This window comes from Cornus florida, unplaced genomic scaffold, assembly GCF_030987335.1.
Source record: "Cornus florida cultivar Cherokee Brave unplaced genomic scaffold, ASM3098733v1 CherokeeBrave_3.0.0_Hap2_Chr02, whole genome shotgun sequence".
NCBI lineage: Eukaryota > Viridiplantae > Streptophyta > Magnoliopsida > Cornales > Cornaceae > Cornus > Cornus florida.
In genome coordinates this window covers 77235236-77257284 of record NW_026775572.1, presented here as the reverse complement: position 1 = coordinate 77257284, position 22049 = coordinate 77235236, and the positions used below count along the sequence as shown (strand labels likewise).

Here is a 22049-nt window from a genome sequence, read left to right as displayed (position 1 = left end):
CCTTCATTTACTACCCCAACCCATGTTCGTTTTAGTTTTCCCCTTATCCTAACATTACCCGCGATATGGTTTATGGTCAACCTCACTCTTCCTTGCTCTTGCAATTATTGGTCTTAGCTTTCACATGGCCAAACCATCTTAGTCTATTTCCTCTCATTTGATCTTCAATTGGTGTTACATTAACTGTCTCACGAATGAGGAAAAAAAATAACTGTCTCACGAATGAACTCATTTCTTAATTTTATGATTTCTTGTCTTAACACACATCAATCTCAACATTTTCATTTCGATCACTCTTTTAATGAATGTGTTTTTTCTTATTATAAGCACTTGAAACTGTTAACTGTCAAATTCTTACACTGCAAGAAGCTTCCCATCAGTCGAAACAGCGAAGGCGGAAACTGGGTCTTTGACTATGTGCTTTGAGCTCATCCTCGTCCATGAGGTAGGATTCCATTTTATTATACTTCCACCTCGATCTATGAAAGTTGAAGAGGGTCCATTATAGTTGAATCACATGACAGTATGGTAGAAGGCACATTAGTTGGAAGGAAAAAAGAGGAAGGCATGCATTACTACATATCTACCTCGCATTGAAGTGACATATAGAACCAGACTATTGCCATTAGTTTGTGAGAATCTGCAGAAACCAAAAACCTCATCCTGGAAACAAAAAACAAATATAGTTAGTTAAAAAATCAGTGTCAATGAATAGTTGCATGAAGAGAAAGGAATTCTTGAAAAGATGAATAAATCCATTTTAGTTAAACACAACCGGTATTTGGGGTCACAATCATCCCATTAGGAATTACAGGTTATTCATCAAAACATTAATACGCTTCTTCTTCCTTCCTTCATTTTCAAGGATCATATGGTTAGGATATCATGCTTGCAAGTTAACGCCATACAACGCAGTCCTTACCCAAAAAAATGGCAGGGATATCCTGCATAAACATATTAGGCCGAGATTCGTGCTTCCCCACAGAAAACCTGTATATAAATTGTTTTTCACTTATGTTACATTAAAAATGGTTCTTACATTTTCCTTTTGTAAAGAAGCTACAGATGTTGATGATGTTACATCCCAAACCCTACCAGGTACACCACTTCCCAGCGAAACAAGAAATTTCCCATCAGGACTGCAAGAGGTAATAAACCATCAGACAAATTATAAAAATTGAAGGATTCTTGAGCTTGCAGGATTGGAAGTTCAAATTTAACTACAGCTACTATTTTGAACCTGAAATCCAAATCCTTCACAGATGAATGAGCATCAGCCTGATCAATAATAATTTCCATGCTAGGCCACTTGAAAACCCTCAACTTGCCATCCTGTACTGCACCGAAAATCGAATCATTATACAAAATACTAATTAGCATAATTGTATAATGCATATTGTAAAAGGTAAGCATACAGCTACAGAAACTTCAGTCCTGCAATGCAAAAAAGGTTTTCCCTTTTATGGAGGAGATCCTGTATCTGCATTATGGGAAATTCTTGTACCAGGTGGAAGATGGTTAACCAAGAGTAAACCATATAAAGGTTGTTCTTTGGAAGATGTGCAACTTTTAAGAAAGAAAAACAGAATATATTGACCAACAAAATAATGTATGGACAAGTCAAAACTCACAAGCCTCTTTAGTATGGTAAAACAGAAGTCTGACATGGTGCTCAATTATTATAATATGCAATCTGGATTCAGCTAATACATAGAGTGATAGGAATCATACATAAGCTTACAACATAATACTGTCTCTATCTCAAATAATTTGAAAGAAAAAGGAAAAATCAAATGAAGAGCAGCAGGAGATATAATGACTAATTAAATAAGCCTCTTCAGTCTGATAAAATATATCTGCATCTTATTTGTTGTAGTTTTCTAGTAGTCCCTTTTTCTGTGTCCTACTTAACTTAGAGTAAAGAACCACAGGCTGTAGCTGAAAGTTGCTGTATTCTGTAGGCACGGGGTTTGGTAATAGCATGAATTAACTCTACAATCTGGTGAAAGAGACTTTTCTTGTGGTTAAGAATCAAGTTTAAGGTAAGACATCAAATGGGAAGCAATAGAAACAAGGCAGTATCTGGAGACAAAGGTAGTTTGCTTGTGCCTTTGTCTTGTTGACTGATCGTACCTGGATAGCATCCAGTATCAATAGATGTATTTGCACATGCCAATTTGTCAGGATTCTTCTGACAAATCCGATAGAAGCATGTTCTTCCCCCAATAATGTGGCTGAGATGCAATTCAAGTCATTATGTGTTACTCCATATTTATATTGCAGGAGACACCGTGAGCAACCTTGCTTAAACCTTGACTAAAGTCACCAAACCAAGAAAACCCAAATACCCCAAAATAAGAATCAAAGATGCAGCATATAATGGCCCTATAACTACGAGACCACAATACAGCAATAGAGCACCAAGATTGCGGTCATAACATGTGTGCACTCACACTATGGCTGCGAGGATTCCAACAAAATGCCAAAGAACTGCATCATAGTTATTAAGCTCATGATATTGCTAATTGGGGAACATTGCAATAGGAATACTACCATGATATGTAAGTAATCACATTGTAATCACTGGGATCAAAAGCACTGTAGATGAGGTACATTGCACCTGTAAGATTACAGTACAATATCGAATACACTATATATATATTTTTTCTAAGTACTATCGAATACACTATAATTGAGGGGAATATAGTCATCTCCAATTTAATACTCCCTCCGTCCCAATTTAAGCGTCGCTTATGGGGAGTAGTAATTTTTAAGGAAACATGTGGGACATGCATTGTCTCCCTGGAAAGTTACTAACTTGCCCTTTTAAGTTTTGAATATTCAAGTTTGAAATTTTAAACTCAAAGGACATATATGGAAAGATGTGAAATATATTATTTGAAAAAGGAAAGTGGACTATTATTTTGGGACAGACAAAAAAGGAAAGCATGACACTTATTTTGGGATAGAAGGAGTACAACGTAATATTGATTCATTATTTATTTGCTAGTTCTGGTATATTAGGGTCCATTGCTTGGTGCAATTGGCAAAACCTAGAGTTGTCTAGTGTCAAATGAAGGTTTGAGTCTAAGAGCAGCCACTTCATAAAAAGTTAATCCAAAGATTAATTATTTTCTTATCTTACTCTCCTATAATGTATTGGCGGGACAAGCACCTAGTAATGGCTTTTACTATGCATCGCATATTTCACAAATACGCAACTGTATGATTACAACGCATTGTCAAATGCATCGTAATTCCGGAAGTTTACAATGCATTGCAGAAGGGGGTAAATCACAATTGTATGACAGGAACACAAGTCATAAATCACACTAATTATAGGGTAATGAGGAAAAGATTGCATCACTACTGCAATAATACAACGCAATGCCATGAATTACTGTAGTCACACCAAGCTCAAGGGCCCCCCCCCCCCCCCCCGCGACAATTGCCACCAATTTCAATGTCAAGTTGATTGAGGAACTTCTTCAAGCGTTATTAAGTGTGGTAGTATATTCCTTAAAATAGAGCAACAGAACTGCGGCCTTGTGTCACTTTCTATGGCTGGCCACATTTACTTTGGGAAGTCAATTGCATACTTGCATATGTTACCAATCCTGTGTCATGGACCATATGACGTGTCATTCTTCTGAAGGATCATTTCTCAATTTTTAAGCATTCCGCATATCATATCATAATGACTCATCTAAAGTTTACATGTCTTGTCATCTTGGCAATCCATTTGTCACGTTTTGTCAATCCAAGTTTCATAATCAGATCTATTGCTCAGAGGAATTTATTAGCATTTGAGTTTTGAATAATAAAAAAAAAATAGGGAGAAAAAAAAAAGAAGGAAAAACCTTTGTTCTTATTATTTACAATGAATGCTAATAAACAAATTACAACTTAAAATTCACCATACTCCCCTCCCACCAACCTAAACAAGCACAACTCAGATAAAGAAACATAAGATACAATTAACAAAAGGCCAGTTCTCTTGATATCTGAATGTCACATATTGATATGTCATGGCCCACAATATGAATGAAATGGCTCTGTGAATATCAAGAAGCAATAATTCAGCAGCTTGTAGATATCTTCATTTGGAAACACAAAATTCTGTTTTAACAAAAATAAAATAAATAAATAAATAAGTATTTTTCAAATACTCCAAATATCATGGACAGAGGTAAGGCTTTTAACTTTTAGTAAGAAGGAAGCTAATCATATATATGTATATATATATATACTTGCTCTACTTTTTTTTTTTTGGACATAATTTTGTGTTTCCAAAAAAAGATATCTACAAGCTGCTAAATTCCATTTTTTTTTTTTTTTTTGATAAGTACAAGCTGCTAAAATCTTACTTCATGATATTCTTTTTTTTTTTTTTTTTTTTTTTTTTTTTCCCCTAGTTGGTACTTCATGATATTCCAAATATCATTGACAGAAGTAAGGCTTTTAACTTTAGCAAGAAGGAAGCTATTCATATATGTTTATAAAATCCAAACAATCTGAAGCTCTACTGCAGTGGTTAACTTGGGTTTCTAGCACCATGATGCAGTAATGATTATGTAAAAATTATGGAATGCAGGTGGGAAACACTTCTCCTTGGAAGGTGCAAAGGTTTGTGTCGTGTAGGAAAGACGAAATTTATATGTAACTGTGGGTACACACATTCATACATCTTTATTTGACGACTTCCTATTCCTTTTAAATTTGGAAAATGATGCAAGAGAGTGACTATATAAAACTTCCAAAATCAACAACTCGAATTTGTCTCCAGTTGGTTCAAATTTTTTACATGACTATACCATTTTCTTTGAAAAGAATAGATCATATGAGGTACTGACTAGAAACACCTGCAATGTGAATGGTTCTTACAATTAAAGAAGGTGTCCAAGAAATTATCTGTAACTGCAAATTATTGAAGTCCCTGTTTCCCTAAGTGTGGGTTTTTTTATTTCTTGGTAATCATAGCACAGGTAGCCTATGAAAAAATTTCGATGAAGCCCTATAATAGCCTAAAGAAATTTCTGAACAGGTGTAGAATTCTAAATTATGGCAATAAAGGGACCCTAACACAGAATGTTACACTGCCTTGAGCATGGACAAAACGTACAAGCAAGAATTCCCCTCTTTTGTTACAAGACAAATTTTGTGAACTTTCATCCACCAGATGCTTCAAATAACTATTTTATAGGAGAAAATTCCCATCATGTAAAAACAAACATGAAGACGGCAATTTGGTTTAGTATTTCTTTCTCATGTTAAAAGATGTTTTTCTTATATTTCATGCGGCAAATGCATTCAAGTATAACAGAATATAGTGATAAATGATCTACCTCGCTGCCAACTGCAAGTAAAGAACCCTCATTGTTAAAAGTCAATGCTAATTGTAGTCCAATATCTTCAAGTTGATTGAGAACATTTTCAGAATCTTTTAGACCCAATTTATGACCATCAGTGCTATTAGTTGCATCCCACTCGAACCATCTGCACAAGAAAAACACAATATTGAAATCTACCCCCCAAGTAGTTTGGAAACAACAATGAAATTAAAGATAAAGCCTGGATGCAACACCTTCAACCGTAAATAGTATTGATTTTGTATTTTCCTTATCATTTTTCATATCATATCACGTATTTGCAGAAGTACAAGTGGCTACCTATTTTCTATGACTGCAGAATACAACTTTTTTCCAATTCTACTATTTTATACTCATCATATTGCTTTTGTCTTAAGCTCAAATGGTAGGTGCAACTTTGATTTCCTTCTTCACAGGAATTTCCTTCTATATTATGCAAGGACGGAAAAAATGGGGGAAAAATGAAGTTTGACATATATATATATATATAGAGAGAGAGAGAGAGAGAGAGAGAGATTTATCTGAAAATTTCAGCTAGGGCATACCAGTATAGACATATATAGAGCTATATATACATATATATATATTTTAATAAGTGAGAATATATTAGAAAGATATCAAATGGGGACCGTATCCCAAAAGCTATACAAGGGCCGAAGCCAAAAAAGAGGTCCTAAGGACCCAAGGAACCCAAAAGATCAATAAACTCCTTTACAGACTTACAATTTGTCCCCAACACCCAACTAAAAAGAGAGCTAATAATAAGAAATTTCAAAGCCCTAATAGGAGATTCCTCCCGTTCAAAAGATCTTCTATTCCCCTCCTTCCAAATGCACCACCAAACATCAAAGGGGGCCACCCTCCAAAAATCACAAGCATGGGCTCCCACTAAGCAGCCTCTCCAAGATCAAACCCTTCAAAGACCGAGGCATAACCCAATGGATGCCGAACAATCCAAAAATAAGATTCCAACAGTCTTGAGCAACATGGCAATGAAGGAGAAGGTGATCCACTGACTCCCCATCCCTCTTACACATGCAGCACCTGTAACCTGCCTTCTCCATCTCAGGTTATCCATCATCAAGATCTTGCCCCAAACTGCAATCCAAACAAAAAAAGCCACTCTAAGAGGAGCCTTCGAACGCCAAACCATCTTCCAAGGGAGGGCATACCAGTACAGATATGAAGATTGACAAACAAAGCTTCAGAAAAGAACTAGAGGGTCATAATTGTACCAGTTTTTCTTTCTCTTGCCTTTTTTTGTAATTTTGTTTGATTTCAATTATTTCAGCTTTTTATATGAAATGAGGGAAGAAGAACTATTTTCCTTTTCTAATATCATAGTACAAGGATCCACATTAAGACCCTATCTTTTTACCTTAGTTATTTGCCTTAGTAATTGATGAACTGTTGAGACACATCCAGGATGAAATTTCGTTGTGTATGTTAATTGGTAATGATACTGCTTTAATTGATGAAACTAGAGAATGAGTAAGTGCTAAATTGGACGTTTGGTGGGAAATTCTAGAATTAAAAGGGTTTAAGATAAGTAAGAATAAAATTGAATATATGGAGTGTAACTTTAGCAAATCTAGAAAAACAAATAGAGATGTAGTGAAGATCCAGGGTCAAACAAAAAAGTGACATTTCCATTATTTAAGCTCAATTATCATAATGACGGAGAAATTTGAAATGCTGTTAATTGAATCACGGCACGATGGAGACAGAATGTTCGGCAATTCAGAAACAACATATGGATAAAGTGAGGTGTAACTGAAATACAAAATGTTAAGATAGATTTGTGGTCAGACGAGAAAGGATAGAATCAGAAATTAACTCATTCATGAGAGGGTTGAAGTAGTACCAATTGGAGAAAAAATGAGAAAATTTATTAATATGATTTGGACATGTGCAAACAAGACAACTAAATGGGCTAGTTGAGAAGAGTCAAATGGTCCACATTGTAGGTAATGCTAAGGTAAAGGAAAGACTAAAGTTAATATGGGTAGGGTTAATAAGAAAGGATATTATAGCGTGTGGTATGATTCAAGCTATGGCCTCAGATAGGTTCGAATGGGAAAAAAAGATCCATGTAGCCAACCCCAAGTAGTTGGAAAAGGCTATATTGAGTTGAGCTAAGTTTAATATCACCAGTTATATTATTACTATTATTATTTTTTTTTTTTTTTGCAATCATTAATAAAATATAACGGTGAACTACTCTGACATCCTCTGAGGCTTTAGCAAATCAGCCTTCGATGAAACTTTTGCAAAAATAACTCTAAAACCCCTTGTCAGAGTCGATCAAATTAACGGTGTGGAATTACTAATTCGATTAACATTTTTACCCTCACATTTTTTAAGGGTGAATTACTCTTGTTGACTTTAAGATATAATCAAATCAAGATTAAGTGATAAAGAAGAAGAAAAAGAGAAGAAAGCGAATGAGAGAAAAAGAGAGAGAGATGGGGAAAGAGAGAGAGAATGAAAAGAATACTTTCATCCTTCCACCACATTCTATTTGTAATAACAAGTTTCAGAAATTATACATAAGCCCCAACATTATATAAGTAATAACAAATAAGCCCCTGACAACACTCCCCCTCGGTGCAAAGATATCTATCATGTCCTGACTAACATATTTTCCAAGTAAGTCTTGCTCACACCCTTAGTCAAAACATCGGCAACTTGATCATGTGTGTTGACGTATGGAGTACAAATCAACCCAAAACGAAGCTTTTCCATGATGAAGTGTCGATCGACTTCAATGTGCTTTGTCCTGTCATGTTGAACTGGATTGTGGGCAATGCTAATAGCAGCCTTGTTGTCACAATACAACTTCATTGACTCGCGAACAGGATAACCCAACTCACCCAACATCGTACGTAGCCATAACAACTCACAAACTCTATGTGCCATAGATCTGAACTCAGCCTCTGCACTAGATATAGCTAGTACAAACTGTTTCTTACTTCGCCGTGAAACAAGATTACCTCTAACAAATGTGCAATATCCTGAAGTAAATCATCGATCTGTCACAGACCCTGCCCAATCAACATCAGTATAGGCTTCAACACACAAGTGGCAATATCCCCTTACCAGGTGAACCCTTGAGGTAGCGACATGTACTTCGCTAACTCAAGGTGAGGTGTACGTGGAGCATGCATAAACTGACTAATCACACTAATAGCGTAGGCAATATCCAGGCACATGAGAGATAAGTAAATCAGTCTCCCAACCAATCGCTGAAGTCCTCCCACATCATCTAATGGGTCTCCATCTACACCATTAAGCCTATGGTTTTGCTCAATGGGAATATCAATATGTCTAGGTCCAAGGCTACCTGTTTCAGCTAACAAATCTAACACATACTTCCATTGAGAAATAAACACCCCTTTCTTCGATCTACATACCTCGATGCCAAGAAAGTATCTCAATGATCCGAGGTCTTTAACCTTGAACTCTGTCCCCAAGAATGACTTCATTCAATGAATCTCTTCTGGATCATTTCCAGTGATAACAATATCATCAACATATAAAATAAGGGCAGTGGTGCAGCCCTGGTGCTTCTTGATGAAGAAAGTATGATCTGTCTGACTCTATGTGTACCCTACTCTTTTCACAGCAGTGCTGAACCTCTCAAACCAAGCACGTGGCGACTGCTTTATCCCATACAAGGCTTTATTTAGCTTACACACTGAATTCTGACCATTGGCAAGCTTAAACCCTGGTGGCATGTTCATATACACCTCTTCCGCCAAGTCACCGTGAAGGAAAGCATTCTTTACATCCAGCAGATGTAAGGGCCAATTCAAATTAGTTGCCAAAGAAAGAAGAACACGTATAAAGTTCATCTCAGCAACTGGAGCAAATGTTTCCAGATAATCAATTCCATAAGTCTGAGTGAAGCCCTTTGCAACTAACCGAGCTTTATATCTCTCAATTGTTCTGTTTGCATGATACTTTATTATGTAAACCCATTTGCAGCCTACTAGTTTCTTACCCCTAGGTAATGGAACAATATCCCAAGTACCATTCTTATCAAGGGCCTTCATTTCTTCAAACATAGCTTTCTTCGATGGAGTTTGACTGAGAGCATCTGAAACACCAGAAGGAACATACAGAGGAGATACACGAAGTGAAAGCACGATATGCTGGAGATAAGGCATCATATGATACAAACTAAGATATGGGATGTTTTGTACAACTACGAACACCCTTACGATAGGCAATAAGGACATCAAGATTAACAGGAATGCTATTGGGAAGAATCAGGAGTATCAATGTCAACTAAGAAATTACCTGGATCGAGGGAGACTTCTTGGTCCTGGGGTGAGTTAATAACTTGTTTTACCCTCCTAGTGTAGATAATTGGTTGTTTACCCTGCTGCAAATCATTACTGATGGGAGGACTAGACATAAGCACCTCAGTAAGAAGGTCCCCCTGAATGGGAACCTCCCCCTAAATGGGAACAGGCAAAGGAAGGGGGCATTTCCTCTGAATGGACAACGGATTCTCTACTTGTATAGTAGTCTCCCCCTGTAAAGAATCCCGAACAGTGAAAAAAAAAAAAAAGAAGGATCATACTCAAAGAATGTAACATCCATGGAGACAAAGCGACGACAAGTGGTAGGGTTATAACACCGATACCCTTTCTGAGTGGCGGAGTATCCAAGAAAGACCCATCAGATTGCCTTAGGGTCCATTTTGTCCTTGCGATGATGAATGTGAACATAACAAACACAACCAAACATTTTCGGAGGGGCAATAAACAAGGCAGTGTCATGGTGTAAGACAGAGAAGAGGGATTTATAGCCAAGAACCATAGAAGGCTTGCGATTGACAAGGTATGTAGTTGTTAAGATAGCATCAGCACAATAATTTTTAGGCACTCCCATCCCAATTAGAAGAGAACAGGTCACCTCTGTAATATGATGGTGTTTTCTTATGTAAATTTAGTATAGAAATTGTAAATTAATTAAAGTTTATATATATATATGTGTGTATATATATGAATATTATATGTCCACGCTATGTCTGTGTCCATTTTTAGAATTTGGCATATCAGCGTATTTGTGTTGTATCGTGTTCGTGTCCTGTGTCTGTGTCCTTGCTTCTTAGGATGTATATAGTAGGGGTAGCAATATTTGACACGATACGCTAACACGGCACAGAATAAGCTGATTTGGGTTTGGCTTAATCGTTTTTGGGTAGTAATCGTGTCGACCCATATTGACACGGTAATTAAACGTGTCGTGTTCGTGTTAAAAATGGGCCATTTAGTTAAATGTGTCAGATAGATGTGTCAAAAATGACTTAAACGTGTCTTATTGCGTCAAGTCTAGACATTTTTTTTTTGATAAGTATGAATTAAATAAAAAGGCGTTCAAAAGGGGAACTCATCCCTTATACAAAAGTGGAGCCGGGGGCTAAGGCCCCAAAGAATCCAAAAAAATGACTAAATCATCGGAAGAGGAACAAGAACTCCTCTTCACTCAGCGTCGCTGTAGACGACTCATTTCCTTCGAACATTCTACTATTCCTCTCCTTCCAGATGCACCACCAAACGCAATCTCCAGTAATCGCATACACCACTTCTCACACGACATCCTCTCCAAGCATGAATCAAATGCTTAGAAGAACGTGACATTACCCAATGCATGCCAAACGCCGCAAGAATAAGATTCCAACAATCGTACGCCACGGGACAATGCATAAGGATATGATCAACTGACTCACCATCTTGCTTACATAGGCAACACCAATTAACAAAACAATTACCTCTTTCTCAAATTATCAATCGTCAAGATCTTACCCCATATAGCAGTCCATACAAAGAATGCCACCATAGTTGGAGCAATAGAACGCCAAATGGTCTTCCACGGAAAGTCAAGGCTAACAAAATTAAATAGACATAAGAACAAAGATCGCACTTCGAAATGGCCATGGGAAGAGGGAATCCATGTCAAATCGTCACTACCTCTACCAACTGCCTCCTGCAGATACAACAAATCCAGAAGAACACATACCTCATCCAACTCCCAATCCTGAAAGGAATGCCTAAAGTGCACGTCCCACGTAATCCCACTACTATCAAGCTGATAACAGTCAGCTACGTAGGCGTGTCTATCAACTTCAATATTGTATAATCTTGGAAATGTACAAGATAATGGTTGGTCAACACTCCAAAGATCCTCCCAGAAACGAACACCTCCGCCATCAGGAACTTTGAATCTGATGTAAGAAGAGAAGACATCCCATCCCTTCCGAATGGATTTCCACACCCCGACTCCTCCCACAAAAGGAACCGGAAGGGTAGACCAGCCACCATTCTCTTCCCCAAACCGACATGAAACTAGCCTTCGCCAAGGGCAATGTCTTTCCCTCCCGTATCTCCACAACCATTTACCCAAGAGAGCTTGATTAAAAGGAACCAATCTTCTGATACCAAGAACACCCAACTTCATGGACTTGCAAACTTGCTCCCATCTGACAAGGTGATACTTAAACTCTTCGCCCCTTCCGCCCCAAAGGAAATCCCTTTGAATTTTTTCAATCCTATCAGCAACGGAGCATGGAATTTAGAACATGGATAAAAAATATGTGGGAAAGCTCGATAAAGTGCTCTTTATAAGAGTAACTTTACCCCCCTTAGACAGGTATTGCTTCTTCCATCCTGCCAATCTCTTCGCATACCTGTCAATCACAGGGTCCCAAATCCCCACTCTTCAGTAGGAAACCCCTAGGGGCAAACCCAAATAAGGAATGGGGAAAGAACTCACCCTACACCTAAGGACTGCAGCTAAAGAGAAATATCCTAAACATCCCCTATCGGGACAAACACGCTCTTAGGCACGTTGACCTTTAGCCCAGAAACCGCCTGAAAACATGCCAGGATGCACCTCAAATATCTGAGTTGAGACACATTAGCATCATAGAAGACCAAGGTGTCGTTCGCAAAAAGTAGATGAGAGATCTCCACCTGATGGACTAGATCTCTACCCACTCTAAAGCCCTTAATAAGACCAAGATCCTCTACCCTTCGCATAAGTCTGCTTAAGCCCTCCATAACAATTAAAAAAAGGAAAGACGACAAAGGATCTCATTGTCTTAAACCCCGAGTACTCCCAAAAAAACCAGCAGGAGATCCGTTCACAAGAACAGAGAACTTGACAGAAGAAAGACATGTCTCAATCCATTTCTTCCATCGACTTCCAAACCCCATTCTATATAGTAAATATAGAAGGAAATTCCAATTCACATGATCATACGCTTTTTCAATGTCAAGTTTGCATAAGACTCTGGGGACACCACTTCGCAATCTGGAATCCACACATTCGCCTGCAATAAGAACTAAATCTAGAATTTGCCGTCTTCCGACAAAAGCGTTCAGGGAATTCGAAATAATCCCATCCATTACTTCCCTCATCCTAAGAGCAAGAACCTTAACCATGAGTTTGTAAATACAACCCACTAGGCTAATTGGTCTAGTCTTTAATGTCAGAAGCGCCTCCCTTCTCAAAGACGCCAGTAGAATAAGGGCAATGAATGAGGCATTTAGTGACTTCTCAAAGACGCCAGTAGAATAAAACTCTTAAAATGTACCCATCACCTCGTTTCTCACTACCGCCCAACTTTTCATTAGAAACCGCATGGTAAACCCATCAGGCCCCGGAGCTTTGTCCCCATTACAACTTTATAAAGCCTTTAGAACTTCGTCTTCAGTAAAAGGAATCTCAAGCCCATCTCTATCCAACTCAGAAATAGCCTCAAAATGGAGACCATCAAGTTTGGGTCTCCAAGCTAACGGCTCGGAGTAAAGCTTCTGATAAAAAGAAACGATCCCATTACGCAACTCTTCCTCCCTCCACAGCTCCACACCTTCCACCCGAATTCGTCCTATGTGATTACTCCTTCTGTGAGCATTAGCGAGTCTGTGAAAAAAATTTGTGTTACGATCTCCCTCTATTAGTCAAAGAGCCCAGGATTTTTGTCTCCAAGAGATCTCCTCCATACTAGCAATCTCAGCAAAAACTGCCTGACAGGAGGCTCTCCTAGAACGTAGTGCCTCCACATCCCCGCACGCCTCTTCGAGACAATCAATCTCAGAAAATTCGGCTAGAACTCTATTCTTCCTCCGTTCAAGATTCCAAAAAACATCCTTATTCCACTTCTTAAGATCGAATTTGAGAGCTCTTAACTTCTTTGTTAACGTGAAGTTGGGCGAACCTGTAACTAATGCTCCCTCCCACCAAAACCGAACTTTCCCTTGGAAGTCCTCTGCTCTCAGCCACATATTCTCAAACCGAAACGGGGATCTTCAAGAACACAAACCCCCGCAATCCAAAACCAAAGGAACATGATCAGAGGTGAACCTTGCTAAAACCGCCTGAACGACATCCAGGAATTTCTCTTCCCAGTCTCCATAAATCAAAAATCGATCCAGCCTTGAAAAAGTGACTGGATCCCTGCCATTTGACCAGGTATGGGTTGCACCTTCCATTGGTAAATCAATGAGAAAATGCTCATCAATAAAGTCAGAAAATTGATCCAAATCTGAAGATCTCCTTCCCCCTGTAGACCTTTCTAACGGGAATCTAACAGAATTGAAATCCCCACCCAGACACCAAGGAAGAGACCACAATCCTTGAACATGGCAAAGCTCCTCCCAGAAAATAGGTCGATCATTATCAACAACCGGTCCATAGACCCCAGAAAATACCCATCTGAAATTGTCCTCTTCCATCTTAAACTCACAGGACACAGAAAATTTACCCATCCACACGTCCATCCTAGACAGCCATCTATTATCCCACATAAATATAATTCCACCCGAAGTACCTGTAGCATTCAAGGCCTCCCATTCCACAAACCTTGCACCCCACAAACTCCTAACCACCCCATCAGAAATGGATGCCAACTTGGTTTCTTGCAAACAAACAACCTGGCCCCCACTTCCTTAAAGCTACCTTTACCACCCCCCTCTTGTTCGGGTTGTTGAGACCACGAACATTCCAAGTAATGATTCATAACTTCATTAAAAACCAGATAAGATTATCTCTCCTCCTCCCTTCCTTGTACTCCTGCTTCTAGTCCTTCCCCTCTCCCTCACCACCCCTCTCCTCCCTTCATAATTGACATAAGAGATAAGATTCTTAACCTCCTGTGCCCCTTTCCAGAACGTTAAAGGCCTCATGTTCACGACCTCATTAGTCACTGCAACCTCTCTTCCTTCCACTATCACTTGAAGGATGGTTAATGTCTGGTCATTATTACCCTCTGATGAGACACCCAACAGCTCACTGGTGACTCCTATATTACCGACTACCCAATCCTTTCCCATATCAGCAACCGTTCCATAACAGCCAGGTCGCACAACAGCCAATGGTTCCTCCACTAACACGTTAGAATCATTCTCCAACTAAGGGGCAAGCTTATTAGAGCAAACCTATTGGATGGAACCCAGGTCATCAGTCACCTCCTCTTCAATATCTCTTCCATTCTCAAGCATCGTATCCGAATCTATAACATAGTCGTCCATTCCATTACTCATGAATCTGACAGACTCGTTCTCCTCAACCCCTGCAAGTGGCAAGCAGTTAAGGCCTTTCAAGGCTACACGCAAACGGAGCTCTTTGAACAAAGCCATAGCCTCATCATTAGACAACTGAAAATGAAGATCTCTCCCCATGCAGACCGTGACCCCCTCAGGTGAGTCCTTAACTACACACTATCAGCTCGGTCAACATGCCCAAAAATAACAAACCCGTAGGCTTCCTTCCCATCCGTATTCAAACCATACTCAACTTCAGGTGCCGAAGGCATAACTGATAACCCACAGCTCTTCTCTGTTGTCGTGTCAACAACAACACTCCTCAACACCCCACAAGGAGGAGTACAAAGAGGAGCAGTAAGAGAGCTTCGAGTGTGAAGAGCTGAGGACATACCTGGGTTGTTAGTAGAAATCCACTTCTGTTTGTCTTTTCTAGACCATCTAAAGCCATGGCGATGTCTATTAGAGTCCCGAGACGAAAATCTATAGATTCTTCCCTTTGGCAGTGCAGTGTCGGGAAAAAACGTTTCTGATATATCAGCGCAACACTGAGTATGACGAAAAACCTTCTCATCAATGCTTACACCAGCCTCGTCAGCGCTGAGTTTCATCCACCTCCTCTTCCCCGGCGAAGTCCATGAGATTGCAGAGGTGCCATGAAGAAGACGATTCTGTGGATGATCAAAATTGCTGGGTTCTGTGAAGATAGGTGGGTTGGGCTTGGTGTTAAGAAAAGAAACTGAAATCAGGTTATTATTGGGCACCCAAGTAACCCTTCTTTTTGAATCTGTGCACTCTTGTGGCCCAAATCATGACTTATCTAAGTAATCTTCGTGGCTTAGCTTAGGCATAGTGTGTAGGCTGGGCTTGTCATTCAGAAAGGAGATGGATAATTGGTTCCTGGGCCCCACGTAACAATCCTCTTAAAATCCTTTATAGCCTGTGGCCCATGACGTACTAACAGCCCATTATTCATAGCCTTGACTTATTTATTAAAGGGTAAATTCCACCTACACCCCCTAACCTTTGCCAATATTCTACTTGCACCCCCTCTACGTTTCAATATTCTACCTCTCTCCTGAGGTTTTGATTTACATAACAAATTACCCCCTACCGTTAAGTAACAGACGGTGTGTGCTTATGTCAGCAAGAAAAAATAGGTACAAGGTCAATTTTGCCCTTCTAATGTTTGAAATGACATCTTTAACATCATTGACCAATACAAATTTACAATGCTACCCCTGGAGTTTCTTTTCCAATATCATCAGTCAACCCCCAAATCAACCACACTACCACGGCAATAGGAGTTTGTTCACGCTGCAACCACCACCTTTATCGGCAACTCCACTACCACCACCACTACCAGTGGCTCTGCTACAAACCCAAAACAGAGACCAAACAGAGATCTAATACCTAAATCAATTTTAGGAAAAAGAAAAGGTAAAGTTATAATCCACACAAAGAAAACGTCAATTCCTAATACAAGCCGGCATAGTGTGACTCAGGTTTGTGGAGGGGAGAGAACAACAGCAGAGTACAGAGACACTTGGACAGCGAGAACAGATCGACGTCGGTGGCAGTGATGCGGCAACGGTGTGGGATTGATCCAGTAGAGGAAAAAACAGGAGAACCAACGACCAGTGACTATAATGGCACACCTGGGATCCCAAGGCAATTCGATGTCGGTGGCGGTGTTGTTCGGAGTCAACTTGGCGATCAGATACCTCCTAATGCTCGCGATCATGTCGTTCAATGGTGGTGTCTTCGTATACCACTGCCACCCACAGTCGGCAACCCAAATAGATGGAGAGAAAAAATGAACACTCTCTCTCTCAACCACAAACAACCACCACTGGAGCACCACCATCCGGCCCATCCCCATCCCGTAATCGGCACTACCATCCGGGTCCATCTCCATCCCAGTAATTGGCACCACCATCCCCACCCAACCAGCAGTGGCGCCGATAGCAAATAACATATTCCGACAAGATCGACGACTATAATTATTGGTGATGAAGGGATGTGAGGTTGGGTTTGTTTGGTTGTTTGGGTATTGAGTTGTGTTCGGTGTTGATCGACGTGGAGGGCGGTGAACAGAACTTCAACATCTATCGACGCCGACGAGTACACAGAACCTCGAGGGCCCACGTCCCCCAGCTTTAGTTCCAGCAACCTCCAAGTTTGGCCGGTCGGACTATGTAGATGGAGAAGGCCATTTGTGCTCCACCTCAAGGGAACTTCAAAAACGGTGAGCCCAAGCACGAGTGGTTCCCGTAACCGAACTGAGAGCTAAACGATTCGTCAATCCCAAGTCCGGTGAGGCTCAGTTCAGTCCGGCAAAGCTCGTAACTACTTTTCAGTCCTGCAATCCCTTGAGGTGGAGCTCTCGAGTGCCCCTCTCTCTGTTCGTATTTGTGTCTTGGTACTAGATAATTAAAGGGTAGTTCGGTCTTTTTAGTTTTAGGTACAACTTTCTATAAATATCAATATATAATTTATGGGCAATACCGTAAAATCATACATTTTCACGGCCATTATTAACAAGGAAGGTAGGTGGAATTATGAAACGTAGAGGGGGGGTGAGTGGAATATTGGCAAAGGTCAAAGGGTGTAGGTGGAATTTATTAAATGGGTTACGACACTGTGTTGTATTATCCCTGTAATAATCGTGTCGTGTTCATGTCAATGTTTCTTGACACGAATATAATCTAAGTGCATGGTTAATTCTGTCATTGTAGCGTACTTAAGGGCAATTTTGGCCCCTTTTGATCGGCTTTTTAACAACCTCGGAGGGGTTGGTCACAGATTGAACAAAATTTAATTTATGGGTGAAAAGCCCATACCTCAAGGGAGGTCAGGGTCAGTCACCCTAAATAAAAATACTGAAATAAATAAAAGTCATCAAATAATCACCTACTTAGGGTTGTTTTGAAAGGTAGAAAACAGCAAACTACTGGGTAGTTATAGAATTCCTATAGTTTTACTCTTAGAAACAATAGGAAGCCTGCTGAAGCAACTTTGGGGCTGTTTCCAAAATGGCTTCCAGTATCTATCAGGGAGACAACTGCGAAAAATCCAATGACACAGAAAAACAAAACTCTTTTGAGGGGGGAAAAAAAAACTTTGCAGATTGCTTTTAAAACATAAATGGTGGCCAGCTCCAACTAGGCAGGCCTGCACCCTGAGATGCACAAATGGCTCTTTAAATTTGGCAGATAAATATAAAGTCTGTAATTCCTTCGTATGGCCTACTCACCCACAACGTCAGACAAAACAAAAGTCACCTCTAAAAAAAATATTTCCACAATATTACCATCATATGATTTAGTTATTATACCATTATCCAACATGCATAGAGCTTCATGAATTGCACACTTGAATAGGACTGGTATGCAAAATAAAAGCAACAATTATAACATTTAATGCCAATGAAATCCATCCAAATTAAGTCCACGTGATCCTAGTTAGCTGAATTGAATTTTCTTATGAATGATTGTCATCAATAAATAGTTATGGAGATATACCAAGAGACTAATAATAACTTTCAACAGACTGAATCCTGAGAATAAAAATAAATAGCATTTCCTCTAGATGAGAGAGAATAAAAATATTATGATTAAATCAAAATCAAACCTACAACAATGGCTTAGATGTCCTACATTTCTATCACCAAGTTAGTAGAATAAGTACCCCCCCACCCCACCCACACCACAAAAGATGGAAAAAAAAATGGGAAATACTCGGAGTTCCAATGTTAGTATAATGTACTTGCATTAACTTACCTCACGTCATTACCTAGAAGGCCAGAATTGAGCTTATTTTAATAAATCAAATTCTTCATCACGCAGAAAAATAGAGAAAGAAGAAATACCTGCAACTTTTCAGCAACGAACATATAAGGCCTTCTCCTCCAGGATGCACAGCCATTCTGTAAGGCAAATCAGCTCCAGTTCCAAGTTTTGCCACCTGACATGAAAGATAATTGAAGGAATAAATCTCATTCCAAATAAAAAATGAAATATATATATGAAGATGCAAGAACTTCCTTCACCTTTCTCTCTCTAGAATTCTTACACTTCAACAGAATGAAAACTCAAAAAGCCCCTCCTTCTCTCTACTCGTATGGTCTATTTATAGACCATTACAAATATTCTAACCAACTTATTACATAGGGCTCTTATTCTAGGGCCTTCTTCCTTTTGGGCCTGACTTCATTATGTGAGCCTCAGACGTTGGGCCTAACTCTCAGTGTTGCGTTATGGGCTGAGTTCAACTGTTCGGTCCGATCCTTCTTTCGTAGGCGTTGGGCTCATTACGCTACCCTTTTTGCTTGGGCTCGGACCTACCATTCAACCTGATGCTTTACTCGCGGGTCGGGTCTGGTCCAATCCATCTTTGATATCCTCAATTGCCCCCATAATTACCCCCTAGTAAATAAGGGGGTAATTATTATCGGCGGCCAACCATGACATTAACGGCTCAAGAAGACCTCGTGGGAAAATGGATGGTCGGATCTAAAACCGATGCTTCGAGATTCCAAAGAAACTCGTTTTCCTGACGCTTCAACCTTCGGGCCCACTCTGTCCTTATAAGTATCAGAGACGTTCCCTCAAACCTTTTTTACTGTCTCTATCTTGCATCGTTGTTAGCCAAATCTTTGCTTGCCTCTCTTTCTTTTTAGTCAAATCAAATCAAATCTCCTCCTGCGAACCTCTGCGAAAGCTCCTTTTTCCAGCGATCTTGCAGTAATCTACGTTTTCTCCTTCTGAGGTTAGTTTCGTTTGCCTTTTTCTTTTAGAAGATCACTTTTTCTCCCTTAAAATCCTCATTCATTTTCACCATGCCTGTAGATCTAGATGTTCTTCGCATGAAACTTCATCTCCCTGCAGATATAGAAATTAGAAACTGCCCTAAGATGTGGATATCAGGACTGGTGCTGGCCTTCTTCCCGGCGCAGTCTTGTCTACCCATCTTCAGTTGAACATCATTAGGTTCCCTTTGCATCCTCTCTTTAGCTATGTTTTCAACAAACTAGGGATCTCCCCTCTGCAAGTAAATCCAAATTTTTTTAGGATCCTATCCGTTCTGCTACTACTGACTCGTGACAGAGGTCTGGATCTTGATATCATAGATCTTCTCTGTTACAAGGTTAATAAGATCCGACTTGAGGAACCATTCTACCACCTCTACCCGATTGAAAAGATGTCCATATGTAAAGACACAATCAAGTCTGAAAAGGGTTGGAGAAACAACATAATAGGGGTTAGGGGGGCCTGGTCTTCTCCAGCTGCAGAGGATTATCCAATCCTGAGCACCTTTGGCGTGTGTTCTGTCTCTTCGTATAAGAAATTCAAAACACATAAGAACGATTGTCCCTGCGAAATTTGTGTTCCTCGGTTTTGTACTTTCTTGTGCCGTTCCTTAGGCATTCCTTGTGATGATTTGAGCTACAGTGTTTGCAAGGATAGGGATAATTACTTGAAGAAGTACGTTCTGAACGACGTTCCTTCTTGCTCAGACCTCCTTACCTCGGACAACCTTCTCGCAATTTCAGCCCTTGGCAACGCAATGAGCCAGCTCCAGATTCCTTCATTTGGCAGGAGGAAGAACCCTCCCCGAGTCACTGTTGCTACTGCTGCGGCAACCTCTTCTCCTACCTCGGCTTCTTCTTCGGCCACTATTTCTGACACCATTCCGAATGTAGTGGCTGTTGATCCTGCCGTTAGCGTTCCTTCTACCAATCCGAACGCACCTCCTCAGGTCAATACTACTTCTGCTGTTACTGCGGGTGCTTAGGATAAAGAGCGAGACAAAAGGCCTCATCCCGACAGTGCAGCCAACCTTAATGATGCATCTCATACAAGGAGGATCCGAATCTCTGGGCCGGGTACACTCTTGCATCGCCCAGTCAGTTCTCCTACCCCCTCTGGGCCTGTTACAGCTGCTGCTTCTGCTTCAGCTTCTGTTTCTGCTTCTGCCTCTGCAACAGCACCATGGACTCCTCGATTCGCCCGAACGGATGGGACATTCGTGAAGCCGAACGAGACCATGTTCAAGGATAGTCAGACTGCTATGGCATATTACAGGAGCATGTGGACTCCCAAGGACATTGAAACAGCCAAAGGTCTATCCCAGAAGGAGGTGTTCAGCCGCTTTCCCTTATCTGCCATGGAGGTAATTTTTATCTCCCAATCAGAAAAATCTTCACATAATCTTTATGCTTAACCTCCTCTGACCATGCAATCGGTTTAACCAGTGTTCATACATATCTCTGCAGACCCTATTCGGTATGATGGCCATGCAGAAACAGGTGGAAATAGGGAACGCCAAGGCTCGGAAGTTCTCTGACAGCCTTGAGGTGGCCCATAAAGAAAATAACATCCTCGCCACCAAAAACACAAAACTGTTCGTCTAGCTTGGCAAAGTTGAAAAAGAGACAGACGCTCTGAAAAGGAAAACCGATTCTCTTCAGGATGAAAGGGATGCCCTTCACCTTGAGAAGAGCGTTTGGCAGACCGAGCGCAATTCGCTCAAGAATGAAAAAGCAGAACTCCAGCGCCTTCTGGCTGACGAACAGTCCGCTCGGATGGCCTTCAAGAAGAGAGCCCTGAAGGAGCGTGATGCTCTGCTCAACACCATTAGCAAGGTGAATGGTGGTATGCTGGCTCTTCACGCTCGGTTTTCAAGGGTTGGGGCTCTCAGGTATGCTCAGGGGTACAGAGAGGGTTTCTCAGACCGTGCTCCTGCTGACGGACAGACCGGTTCCACTCCGGACGAAGTTGATAAGGATCTAGAAATTGATCCTCCAGGAGTCTATGTTGATCCAGAGTCCACTCCTGCTGAACACATTTTTGATGAGTGTCAGGAGATTGCTTCCTCCAGAGTCACTACAACTCCCTCTGTCGTTCAGCCTCTAGACGTTCTTCCTCTGTCTACTATGGTCCCTTCTTCAACCGCTACTGAGATTGGGCCCCAACAAAACGATTCAGTTATTCATCTCGACTCCCCACCTCATGAAGATGGGACGACCAATGAAAATGAAGAGGCAAGTCAACACAATCAAGAGGCTGACAGAACAGAGGCAGCTAGCTAGGACTCTTCTGATATTTTACTTTCCTGCTTCTTT

At 40.4% G+C, this 22049-nt stretch overlaps 1 protein-coding gene across 1 annotated transcript in view; it reads right to left on the bottom strand.

Annotated features, from left to right (window-relative positions):
• The window catches only part of LOC132295345 (SEC12-like protein 2), a 38507-nt gene that overhangs the window by 4445 nt on the left and 12013 nt on the right, over positions 1–22049 (bottom strand). Inside the window, exons 2-7 of the mRNA XM_059793571.1 lie at positions 18795–18889; positions 5346–5496; positions 1241–1332; positions 1040–1139; positions 588–663; positions 359–479 (exon numbers count right to left, since the gene is read on the bottom strand). Of these exons, the coding sequence (XP_059649554.1) occupies positions 359–479; positions 588–663; positions 1040–1139; positions 1241–1332; positions 5346–5496; positions 18795–18889 (635 nt within the window). The remainder of the gene's footprint in view (positions 1–358; positions 480–587; positions 664–1039; positions 1140–1240; positions 1333–5345; positions 5497–18794; positions 18890–22049) is intronic.